Consider the following 13,104-nt stretch of genomic DNA (forward strand, 5'->3'; position numbering starts at 1 on the left):
CATCATATTTGAAAAGCTGAATTTATAAAGTAACTTATACATCAATCTGTAGAATAAATGCAGTGGAGTAAAAAGTACAAAATTGGCTTCCAAAATGTAGTGGAGTAGAATTACACAGTAGTAAAAAATGAAAATGCTCGGGTGAAGTTGATTAAATGAACTTAGTTACTTTCCACCAATGATTTAGAACTTAATTGTCTACCCTTATGGAGGTTAACTTTATCTTTGAGGTGTCGATGAATTCATTTAAACACTGCACGTCTGTCAGTTAGTCATCCGTGTGAGAAAGATGATAATTAAATACCAATGATGCCTACCATGAACAGCATGTCACGTGCAGGTGGATTGACGGTTGACCGCGCCTTGTTGTGTTCCTCCAAACATTGAATAACAAACCTGTTGGAAGTGTTTTCTGGAAGTGAGTCCGAACACACCCTTGAGTGTTTAATGATCCAGGCCCACAGGACAATCTGCACCACACTCGCCATGCTGAGAAGAAGCACACGCTCCAGGCAGAGTGTGTGGTTTTTGAAAGGCAGTAAAACAGGATATGAACACTCGAGAGGAACAGGAAGAATGTTTCTGAGCAACATCTGCAACTCACACCATGTGCAAAACAAAGGTGCGAAAGTGAGTGTGATGTAAAGAGGCAGAGAAATGCTAAACGCCCATTGTATAAAAGCATTATTTCTACGCGAGTTTAACTTATGTTTTTCCTTCTTATATGCCAAAAAAAACTATGCAATTTAAATATTCTGCAGAGTGTCATTATTTTTATTTCGTATGCTTTTTGTTTTTCACTTTGCCATCATTTTATTCTCCCGTTTTAGATATGCTAATGTTGCTGGGGTAAAAAACGACCCTGTGGACCTCTACTTTAAAAAGTCCTCTCCTGCTGATGTTCAGGTGTATATCAGTATGTAGTGTATCTACTTTAAAGAGTCCTCTCCTGCTGATGTTCAGGTGTATATCAGTATGTAGTGTCTCTACTTTAAAGAGTCCTCTCCTGCTGATGTTCAGGTGTATATCAGTATGTAGTGTCTCTACTTTAAAGAGTCCTCTCCTGCTGATGTTCAGGTGTATATCAGTATGTAGTGTCTCTATTTTAAAAAGTCCTCTCCTGCTGATGTTCAGGTGTATATCAGTATGTAGTGTCTCTACTTTAAAGAGTCCTCTCCTGCTGATGTTCAGGTGTATATCAGTATGTAGTGTCTCTACTTTAAAGAGTCCTCTCCTGCTGATGTTCAGGTGTATATCAGTATGTAGTGTCTCTACTTTAAAGAGTCCTCTCCTGCTGATGTTCAGGTGTATATCAGTATGTAGTGTCTCTACTTTAAAGAGTCCTCTCCTGCTGATGTTCAGGTGTATATCAGTATGTAGTGTCTCTACTTTAAAGAGTCCTCTCCTGCTAATGTTCAGGTGTATATCAGTATGTAGTGTCTCTACTTTAAAGAATCCTCTCCTGCTGATGTTCAGGTGTATATCAGTATGTAGTGTCTCTACTTTAAAGAGTCCTCTCCTGCTGATGTTCAGGTGTATATCAATATGTAGAGTCTCTACTTTAAAGAGTCCTCTCCTGCTGATGTTCAGGTGTATATCAGTATGTAGTGTCTCTACTTTAAAGAGTCCTCTCCTGCTGATGTTCAGGTGTATATCAGTATGTAGTGTCTCTACTTTAAAGAGTCCTCTCCTGCTGATGTTCAGGTGTATGTCAGTATGTAGTGTCTCTACTTTAAAGAGTCCTCTCCTGCTGATGTTCAGGTGTATATCAGTATGTAATGTCTCTACTTTAAAGAGTCCTCTCCTGCTGATGTTCAGGTGTATATCAGTATGTAGTGTCTCTACTTTAAAGAGTCCTCTCCTGCTGATGTTCAGGTGTATGTCAGTATGTAGTGTCTCTACTTTAAAGAGTCCTCTCCTGCTGATGTTCAGGTGTATATCAGTATGTAGTGTCTCTACTTTAAAGAGTACTCTCCTGCTGATGTTCAGGTGTATATCAGTATGTAGTGTCTCTACTTTAAAGAGTCCTCTCCTGCTGATGTTCAGGTGTATATCAGTATGTAGTGTCTCTACTTTAAAGAGTCCTCTCCTGCTGATGTTCAGGTGTATGTCAGTATGTAGTGTCTCTACTTTAAAGAGTCCTCTCCTGCTGATGTTCAGGTGTATATCAGTATTTAGTCTCTACTGGGACTACAGCCCAAATAGCTCAATAAGGCCTCTTTAAAGTTACAGTAAGAAAAACTTGTATGTCAGATATTAGTCCTTCCTTTGTTAAATATGTTTAGTTGAATATCAGTTTGCAAAGACTTATTTTCTGCAAAGGCTAAAATTCCTGTGTTCCTTTCCACACATGCTCAACAAGGAACTCCACAAACAGTTTTTTATCAAGTATGTTTTTAATTTGAATTGAAAATGCATCAATTGATTATTATTGTTGACATGATTAATACAAAGAAAGAAACCCTTTGTATGATCCTTCACCCTCACTCTTCCACTCACATAAAGACAAGGTTCTTTATTGTCAAACTAACAGCAGCTACAGAGTAATTGTGTCGTTGAAAACCTTAGGTCACAGGCTTCTCCAACAATGCAACACAATTATACAGATAAGCAGACAATATTAAAACGATATTAAAGTATATTATATAAAAACATAAGCGGCATGTTAATGTGTAAATAACTATTTAAATATTGACATTAACACAGCGAAAAGTATTTATTTATTTTAGGGAATTTGATTGAATTGAATTTGATGATAGTATACTATATCATAATGTATAGGGTGAACTAAAGCTGTCAAATATATGTCAGGTAAAAAGGAAAATATTTCACTCTGAAATGTTGTGATGGAAAAGTATAAATTTGCATGAAATGGAAATACTCAAATTCATCAAAATTGTACTTAAGTAGAGAACTTGAGTAAATGTAGTTAGGTAACTTAAATATTGTGGAAACTCAAATGATTACCATGAGCATATAATAATCTCATAGCCTATTCTATACTGTATGATTGTCAATGGCAAAGTAAGGGGGAACTACTCATCAATAAAACAGGAACTTCCAACATGCCAAGAGGTCACACTATTCATATTCTAGGGTTCAATACGTTTTGTTTGATTTTGTTTTTGTTGATTATCTTTTTCTATAATTAATCTAAATCTTCAAAGTAACTAAAAAAGTATAAAGGACTATTTGTTCCTCTGGGTTAACTTAACAAGCCTCTTTATTGCTCCTGTTACCTTATGATTAATTGTATTGCATGTGTTAAAAAAAAAGATGAAGGAGGGAGGGACATGTAAAAAATGGGTGGATCAAAGAGACATGACGAAAACTAAAGTAGGAGTTCAATCAATCAAGCACATCAGTTCTTAGACCCATCTGACACAAACAGGACCAGGGGAAAGACAAAGGGCAAAGCAGACAGAGGACTTGCCTTAAAAAAGAGGCAGAAGACTACAAACTGAGGGGAGAGCAGAGAATCCAAAGTTTGTATTGTAGATACAAGGTGTGTGTGGACAGGAGGTGAGGGGACGAGTGTGTTTGCAGAAAGAGATCAGGATGAAGCAACCCCCTGTGAAGTTATCCATCCTTTTGATGACCACTGTCCTCTGTTTGGGGAGCCTGCTGATCACTGCCTTCTGGGTCCTTGTGGACAACAGGTAAGCGTGTCAGTACTTGTTTGTTGTCAGGAGAATGTTCCTGTCTTTAATGATAGTATGTGAACTGAGTGTAATGAAGTGTTTTCAGTTTAAAAGTCAAAATTCTTCTTTGATATAGAAGTAAATGTAATTCGCGGGCACTAATTTAGCGCGGTCACTCATTTTGTGCCCGCGCTCCAGCAGTTACTGTGGGGTGACGCATCTGAGTGGGCTGACGCATCAAAATGTCTTTTGAGTGAAGAAATGGTCAATGTTGTCCTTTATCGTTGCACTATTGATTAAACAAAGAACCCTTGCATTACAATGTATTTGCATACAAGCTTTAGAACAAAAAACATGCTGTATTCAAAAGTCTTTCATGTATCAAAATACTTAAAGCTTGACACTCACACTGTAAACTCTGCGTGTCATTTTCTTTGGTTCATCAAAGGTGTATTTGAGCTCACTGAGATGACTGCGTTCAAATGTTTCTCAAGTAGAAGTTGAAAAGTATTAGCATCAAAAAATACATAAAAGTACCAAAAGTAAAAGTACTCATTTTGCAGATTGGAACATTTCAGAATGTAATATATTATATGTTTTGATTATAATTATTGATGCATTAAAGTGTTTATCACAGATGGTAAAGGTGCGGGCCCGGCGCCACGAGGGGGCAAAAGGGGGCAGTTGTCTTATTTGCCCCCTCAGTTGTCTTATTTGCCCCATCGCTTTGAGCATCATTCATCCATCGAAAAGTAAAAGAAATGTCACAATTATTAAATAACTTTAAATAATTATTTTCCCCAACACACGTTACTATTTCTAGATCAGATATGTGGCAGTCAAGCAACGTGTACAAAAGCCTCAACCCCAAGTGAGCTTGTAGTCTTAATGTTAGCGTGTGTGCTTAGCCGTAAACACATGCAATCGGATGGGTGACCAAAACGTCCCTTTTTCGTTGGCCGGTACCGAAACTTGAAATGGTTGAAACTCCCGAAAATGTTCAGTTTTTGAATGTGCGTTAAAAAACATAGAGCAAGGTGAAATAAAATGTTACATGTTACTAAAAACAGAGTAACGCCTGTTTGTAGCGTTAGCGTATTTCTACTACTTCTTCTTCTTCTTGTTCAACCTCTACTTCTTCTTCTTCTGCCTCTACTTCTTCTTCTTCTACCTCTTCTTCTTCCATAGATATATATAAACACGTGTTTATATATAAACACACGTGTTTATATATAAACACGTGTGTTTAAGAGGTAGAAGAAGAGGTAGAAGAAGAACATAGATATATATAAACACGTCCCCAGGGGGAAATTAATTTTTACAGCACTTTGAAAACAATATGAAATCGACAAAAAATAAGACAGACATCTACAGATGATGCACATGATCCACACATGATGGTTACTTGCTTTATTTAGGGCTGCAATGCCTGTAAGGATCAGGATTTTGCCAAGGCGAGCCCTTTTACTATAATAATAATAATAATGTATTCAGTGGCGGCGCCAGAGTATTTTTGTTGGGTAAACTATGGTAGGGCTAACCCATACAGTGGTGGGGCTCAAGTCAGTATTTGTAATGTAATTACATACACACTATATCGCCCCCCTTGACAGGGAAACGCCACGCGAGAGGCTTTTATTATTTCCCTGTGTCCTTTTATCAGCTAAATTACATTGAGAGCAACAGGTGTGAGTTAAACAATACAATAGCCTATTCTGCTAATTCCACGTTGTTACAACATGCTACGCAGCGGCGGCAACAAGAAAAGTTGGCATATACAATTGACACGGAGAGGGAGAGAGAGAGGGAGGGAGAGAGGGAGGGAGACTGAGAGGGAGAGGAGAGAGAGACACACACACAGGTAAACAGAGAGACAGGTACAGCACACAACAGGTGGCCTGTGTCTCTGTTATCATAGAACTCACTTTTGACGTTCTCAAAGCAGCGCGACTTTTGTTTAATTGTTGTGTTAGATAAACCACACCTGCCATCATAGAGCTCATTTGCCTTTTGGTGTGCACTCTGTACAAATGAATGTGCTGTGCTGTTTCTCTCTTGTTTGCTCCACAGCGCTATTCTACCAAGTGGACCACCTTCACCCAAGAAGATCCCCCCCTGGCCCTCTAACCTTTGCGAAGGATGCAGGTGAGAGCAAACACTGTCCATGCTTCTCCTTGAAGGGACCTTTCTGTCAATGCCTTGAACAATTCATGTTATTGTGGTATCCTGGCTGTGTGTGTGTGTGTGTGTGTGTGTGTGTGTGTGTGTGTGTGTGTGTGTGTGTGTGTGTGTGTGTGTGTGTGTGTGTGTGTGTGTGTGACAGGGCGCTCATTGAAAAAGTAAGAGAACGCTACTCAAAAACTTGGAAGAAGCAAGAAGATAATTACAGAAACCTCAGGTAATTGTATTTGTTTACATTTTATTTCAAATGCAAAGATTAGCTGTTTCTCAAGGAGTATAAACGCTAAACATTGTCACACTGTTGGACTGTTCAGTGAGTTGGTTTTAAAAATAGTTAAAAGAATTGATCAATGAAGCAACGACCAAGAGTGCCACATCGTTCAACAATTTGCAACTGAATCCATTGGTTTTCTTATGTAATCAAAAATCTTAACAAATGTATAGCACGAGTCAGAGAGTAAAACAGAGGGAATTCGCCTGAAGATAACTTTAACTCACCTTGATGATTATGGAATACAAATCCTTATAAGAAAGAAGATACGTTTTATATACAGTATAATCTGAACAAATGGCCACTTATGGCTCATTTCCACTGCAGCGCGTAGCACGTTTTTTGTAGGGTTTCCACTAGGGGTAGTTCCTGCTCTCCAAGATCCAGGTTCTTGTCGGGCCAACAAACGGGCTGTGTATGCTAAACTAGAGAGAGAATCGCTGGCAAGGGGGCTACAACTACAACAAGATGAACATATTTGACCGTGATTTAATTGTAATACGTTTCTAAATGATGCCGAAGTAACAACATACTGATACCGGTTAGTAGAAACCATGAATTAATGCTTTGACAAGTCTGCAGACAGACGGCAGGCGGAACACCTTTTAAAATGCGTGTTTTTCTGAATGGAGACCGGCTAAGCTAACGCAGTATATGCTCCGACCGTCCACACTCACAACAACGACCTACAGACATAAATAAACCAGCGACTGTATTCTCCATGACACAGACAGTCAGTGGTTTGGACTTGTTTAACTTCTGTCTAGTTTCTGAACAGATATGAGGAGCTGTGAGCTCTGAGGGCTAACGGCTGATGTTGGTTTTGTGGTTCTCATTGAAGATGACGTCACGGCTCCGCCTACACTGCGTTACTATAGTTACTGCCCCAGTTCCTAAACTGTAATGGAAACGCAGCATAAAGTGAGCCTGGCCTACCAAGGCCTAACCATACCGTACTAAGCCGTGCGAGGCCCTGCAGTGGAAATGCGCCATTACTGTGTTTGGCAAATTATAAAGCTTCCTGTTCAACAAAACTCCTGACTCGGATGTTTTTTAACAAAGTCCTTGTGTTACCCCAGCTCTCAGCTGAGAAGTCAGTGCCAGGGATTTGACAGGGCCATCATTACCCAGGCCAACACTCCACTGCGATCAAATATTCAGTACGCTGTGGAAAACAAGAGGACCCTCAGGGTGACTCCAGAGATTTTCAGCACCTTCATAAAGGTACGTAGTTTTTCATTCATGGATAGTATCACAGCAGCTTCTGCTTGTTGTCGATTTTGCTCCTTCAACTTCTCAGAGATTGTAAATCACGTGTTTAGTTACATGTTACTGGTTGATACAAACAACCACCGATGACCACCCTTTTACAAACAAATGCACGCACACTCACACACACACATAATTATGATTTGTTATAAATAAAATAAATAGGGGGGCAAAATACATAGATTTGTAGTGAAGACCTCTTGATCTGACGAATGCTCGAAAACACCTTGCAATCTTATTACAATATACAGCATGACGTGCTTTTAATTATATATTTGCGCATTTGTAAACATTTGAAATTATTTCAGTTGAAAATAAACGTTAGGATTATGAATTGGTACTGACTCAGATTAACATTCTCTAATTTTTAACTGGCTTCAGTCCAGAAAAAAGGGCATCCGTACCTAGTCCTGTTGCAATAAGCAATTAATTGACTTATCGTACGATAAATAAAAACTATAAAATACATGCGTTTTTGTTTACATAAGGATGTGAGCAGCATTTTAGCCAGGCGCGTTGTGTCTGCCGGTGTCAGTACCTATGTGCTCGGGCTACCAGATCTGCTCGGGGTCCGTTACGCTTACCAATGACGTCACGTATTGGCTGTGCGGCAACCCAAGAGGTAATAATAATATTTCCAAATAAAACAGGAAGTTAACCTAAATTACATTCAAGACACTGCAACGAAAGTAACAAAAACAATGTAATATCCTTTTCCGTTTCACAGAACGCAAATTGGGTTATTTACATAATTATGTTTACACTGGTGATTTACGGGACATAATTCACTGGGTTATGTAGTGTGTGTTGCACCACGGACGAGTTAGTGAGTGCACCTGTGTTGTCATTCTAGCTTGTGTAGCGTGTATACAAGATCATCCTGCTGACTCCCATAATTTAAATGAACGGGAAATTACGTTATGATAATAAATCACGTCCCTAGTTCAGATTAATGTCGATTGTTATTTTTTATGTTTGAATGTTAAAAAAGAACAATCGACAGTGTTGTAGAGCCGATGAATGGGAGTCAGCAGGATGATCTTGTATACACGCTACACGAGGGACCTAGGGACTTGAATGAGCCGGTATGCCGCATTTATTTAAAAAAGGTAGCAACAAAAGCTAGCAATAGGTCCCACCCTAAACTGCACCTGAAACACAACAAGCAAACACGGCACCTGGAGATGGAGAGCCCCCACCTTCCCGACTTTATTTATTATGTATAATTTATATATTTAAATATTATTTCACATTTCATTTGCAATGTTGAATGTTCAATAAAAAACGATGTACTTGATTTATTATACATTATCATTATGTCAGTGATCTAAAATGGTCTTAAAATGGTGCCGAGAAGATTATCGTTTATCGCAATAATTTCCGGGAAAATGTATCCTTGTTTTTATTTATTCGTTTGATTCTATCATCTCGGGCTTTTTAGCCGTTCCTCAGGAACTGAATTTCAAAATAAAGTCACCGGAAACCGACGCAGGCCTATAAGGGACATTTCGAGCATCATTGCGATACACACCACACACCCACTGAACTGATTACCCAAGATCCTCAGCTAGAAGATCGGTGATTGGATGGTTTAGCCGCAATGCACGTTGGGATATGGTGTTTATGTGATATGAAATCCGAATAAAAAATAAATAAATTAAAAAAAATACTTTATTCCGAGTGTGCTTGCTTTTCTCTTTGAAAGTCATCACATAACCGCATTGTAATACACAGTTCGGCTGCATTAAATATTACACATCTGCCATGTTTATTTATTTATTTACTGATTAGAAAACTTCTAGACAAACTGGAAGAACTGCCACGGAAACTAAATACGTGACGTGGATCATAAATATATCAGCAATTAAACAACATCTTCAATTTCTCTTCACACAATACGTCTCCTCGCAGTATCAATTCGGCTGACTCTTATATTTGACCTAATTGGTAGATCGGTTATATTTACACCATAGCGGTGCACAGCTGATAGAAAAGGACTTGCAGTTTTTAGAGATATTACTGATTTTCTTTGAATTAAAGAATGTAAATACTGAGTTGAGAGAATAGTCAGGGGGTGATGGGAGACACATCTATGGATTCAGAATTCCAATAGCTTACCATTAAATGACGGATATACCTTTCTGTCTGTGATGTTTTACAAATCAGATATTATTGTGAAATAGTATATCAATATCCTGTAAAATTATGTGAAAACATGAATAAAACTACACATCTTCAGATGTTATACATACATAAGTGTCCTACACTAATAATACAAAGTTATTATTAGTATGCTGTGTGTACCTTGTGTGCACCGCCTTGTGGTTGAAGCACATTATCTTCTTTTGAATAAGAAAAAAGCTTTGGGGGTATCTATCTACATATAGATATTAAGCCTGACAAAGTACTTAACGTCTAATATATTGCTTTCCTGCAATGCTAACTATGTTGAAGCACTTATTTTAACTGATATTATACACATTAATTATACTCTCATGTATTTAGATAGTATAAGAAATGTGCAGAATATGACAGTTTAATGGTGGAGGTATACACACACATTGAGAGATGTCTTGTAATGCACTGTTGAGGAACCTGCGACCCAAGTCTTTCATTCATTGCATAACTACACTGTAGTTGTGTATATGATACTGTATGTCAATAAACCTTAAAAAATCTAGAAATCTTGAAAGGGATGTGCCAAATAGCAATTATATACAGTTTTTAATGAACTATTAGTAGAGAATAACAAGTAATGAATATACTTTATAGAGATCTGCAGATAAATGTTTAGTCTTCTCAAGCACCAACTATCAAATATCTCCTGATTGTTGGCACTTGATAATCACCTTCCCTGATTTTTACTCAGGTGTAACTAAAGTCTGCTTTAAGGGTTGTTTATATTTCACATCATTAATCAGAATCTGCAAAGTAACTCAAATAAGTGTAGTGGAGTAAAAATACCAGGTTAACCTCTGAATTGAAGTGGAGTAGAATTACAAAGTAACAATGAGCTGTCATGTGGGTATATATTAATGCTGCCCATTATGGACACTCCACAGCTTGAATATTAATCACTGGGTTTGTCAAGCAACGGAACTGTAGTCCCAAACGATAGCTGAGGATTATGGGTAGTGTAGTGTCTTCAGCCATCCTAAACTCTCAAATGTTTTTCGGATTGCATATCACATTAACACCATATCCCAACGTGCATTGCGGCTAAAACATCCAATCGCCGAGCTTCAAGCTGAGGAGCTTGGGTAACCAGTTCAGTGGGTGTGTGGTGTGTATCGCAATGATGCTCGAAATGTCCCTTATAGGCCTACGTCTGTTTCTGGTGACTTTATTTACGTCTAAAAAGCCCAAGATTATAGAATTAAACAAATAAATAAAAACAAGGATAATTGTGTGTTATTGTTGAGTAAATAACAGTGTGTTATTTAGAAAAGAATAACAAATTAGAAGGAAAAAAAGATTTGAAAAAATAGAGATTTCAGCATTCTGAGCATCTCAGCCTTCTTTTCCTCACAGACGGCAAAAGACGTCCGACATTATACGATTTCAAATAAAAACAATAATCGTGGCTTGGTATTGAGTAAGAACATGTTTTGATGAACCACACAGCTTCCGGTCTACCAAGACCCGACCGGACAAAAGTAAGTGGTGCAGACACGAAACGTGGCGTATCATATGCACGCAAAACTCGGCCTCAGATCTCAATGGGAATGGTTAGCGTATCATGTGCACGCAAAATCGGACTTCTGCGTATCTATTGCACGCATTTCCAATGTGTAAAGTTGTGTCACTTGTACGCAGACTGAAGAGAGTGGGTTTAATCATATGCATGTTATTGTTCTGTAATACATTTTTTCATTGGTTTTATTTCCAGGAGAATCCATTTCCAACGAAAAAATGGGACACGTGTGCTGTTGTTGGGAACTCAGGGATTCTGACAAACAGCAGCTGTGGAGAGATGATCGATTCGGCTGAGTTAGTTATCAGGTGAGAAAGCTGTCAGAGGACTGAAAGGCCGATTGCGACATAAATCCACAGAATAATTCCAAATAATAATTTCTGACTCGTCTGTTATGCCTTTTCAGGTGCAACCTACCTTCTTTGGGAAAAGGCTATGAGAAACATGTGGGTACCAAGACTGACATTGTGACAGCTAACCCAAGCATTTTGCTGAATGAGTGAGTAAATAAATGAGTCTCACTGCACCAATAGAGTGTGCCCTTGGTGTTGTTGCTTGACATCTTTTATTTTCAGGTATGGAGGTCTAATGGGGCCACGCCGTCCATTTGTTGAGAGTCTACATAGCTACGGAAAATCCATGATGGTTCTTTCCCCCTTCTCCTATGCAGGCAACACTCCGGTGTGCTTAATGGCAGTACACAGCATTAGGGACTTTGAAAGTCCCATTCAGCCCATGTTCTTCAACCCAGATTACATCCAGAGACTGAAAGACTTCTGGCGCTCCAGAGGCCTAACCAGAGGCATACACAGCACCGGCTTAGTGATGGTTAACATAGCGCTGGAACAATGTGCCAACGTGCATGTGTACGGATTCTGGCCCTTCATTAATCATCCCTTTGAACTCAATGCCGTGAATAACCACTACTACGATGATAAAAAAGCTACGTGGACTGTCCACTTCATGCCGGACGAGTTTGACCTCTTGTTACGGCTGCACAGTCAAGGTGTGCTTAGGCTTCACCTGGGGAACTGTCGACCGGGTACAAATTAGTTCCCAGGTCCAGAGACAAGGTTGACTGGGCATCTGAAGTACCTGGTCATTTCCTGGTAGTCTGAGGGTGGGCCTTGCCTGCCATTCAATACACGGATTCAAAGTGTATTTATTTGGCCTGCTGCCAACTTGAATGATGACCAGCTAAAGCAATAATGAATATGTGGACAGGACTCTCATAATCCATCCATAAAACACAGCTTCAACATTATGTCATTGAGTCTATTTTTCTGCGCACACTACCCAGTCCCTCACTGATAACATTTTAGTCCCCCCTCTGCATATCAATTCAAGGTCTATAGACAACTGCAAGGGTTTATATAGGTTGCCCGCTTTAATAATAATAATATATTTATTATATTTATAAAGAGCTTTTCTCTGACTCAAAGTCGCTTTACAATATAAGGGAGGGTTGGGGCATCCTACTCTTCCTAGTAGTGGCTCAAGCTCATCTTCAAATTCACTGTCAAACTCAGAATGTGTCTTTAAACTATGCCTTTTCAATCCAATCCACTCACTCTCCTCCAATAGCAGCTCCTAGCCAGTCTTTGCTCTGATTGTGTAAATAATAAAATGCAATAAAAACATCTGGTCACTGACACCAATTAATAACTTAGGATATAATCATCTAGTCATAATGATCGTTTACTTTTTCCAGCAAGGTCTCAAGGAAATGGTAATTGAAAATGTAACTCTCAGTCATGGAAAGGTTTTGATATTTGAAAATATGTGATACCCAGTTCTGGCTTTGGGACTGGGCATAATTAACAGCTAATAATTGTATGGGTGTATAGTTTCTGGTGCTTTGCTTGATGCTTGGATACAAGATAAAGATTGAACTGTGTGTCCCGCCTTATTTGTATGTGCTATGGTTAGGGTATTACCATAGACTGTATATATAAAGGGTATTACCTGTCAGTTTTTGAGGGTTGACACAAACTCTATTCATTTATGTCATGGTTAATAATATTAAGCCAAATCAACAAAATTATTCC

The 13,104-nt window shown here is 38.7% G+C and overlaps 1 protein-coding gene and 1 long non-coding RNA gene across 3 annotated transcripts in view; one reads left to right on the forward strand and one right to left on the reverse strand.

The window, feature by feature from the left end:
- LOC307021904 overlaps positions 1-13,104 on the reverse strand; it is a 125,036-nt gene that overhangs the window by 18,187 nt on the left and 93,745 nt on the right. The window lies entirely within an intron of this gene.
- On the forward strand, positions 2,557-12,953 carry LOC307021893 (alpha-2,8-sialyltransferase 8F-like). 2 transcript variants are annotated; one of them, XM_079654419.1, is made up of 8 exons: positions 2,557-3,423; positions 3,463-3,659; positions 5,712-5,786; positions 5,965-6,039; positions 7,173-7,317; positions 11,252-11,364; positions 11,463-11,555; positions 11,632-12,953. In XM_079654419.1, exons 2-8 carry the CDS (start codon positions 3,559-3,561, stop codon positions 12,107-12,109), a joined length of 1,080 nt encoding a protein of 359 aa, XP_079510545.1. In that variant the 5' UTR covers positions 2,557-3,423; positions 3,463-3,558; the 3' UTR covers positions 12,110-12,953. The 2 variants fall into 2 exon arrangements, with proteins under 2 accessions (XP_079510545.1, XP_079510544.1); XM_079654418.1 differs by having other exon boundaries at positions 2,557-3,659.

The sequence above is a fragment of the Notothenia rossii genome (assembly GCF_949606895.1).
Source record: "Notothenia rossii genome assembly, chromosome: 10".
Taxonomy (NCBI): Eukaryota; Metazoa; Chordata; class Actinopteri; order Perciformes; family Nototheniidae; genus Notothenia; species Notothenia rossii.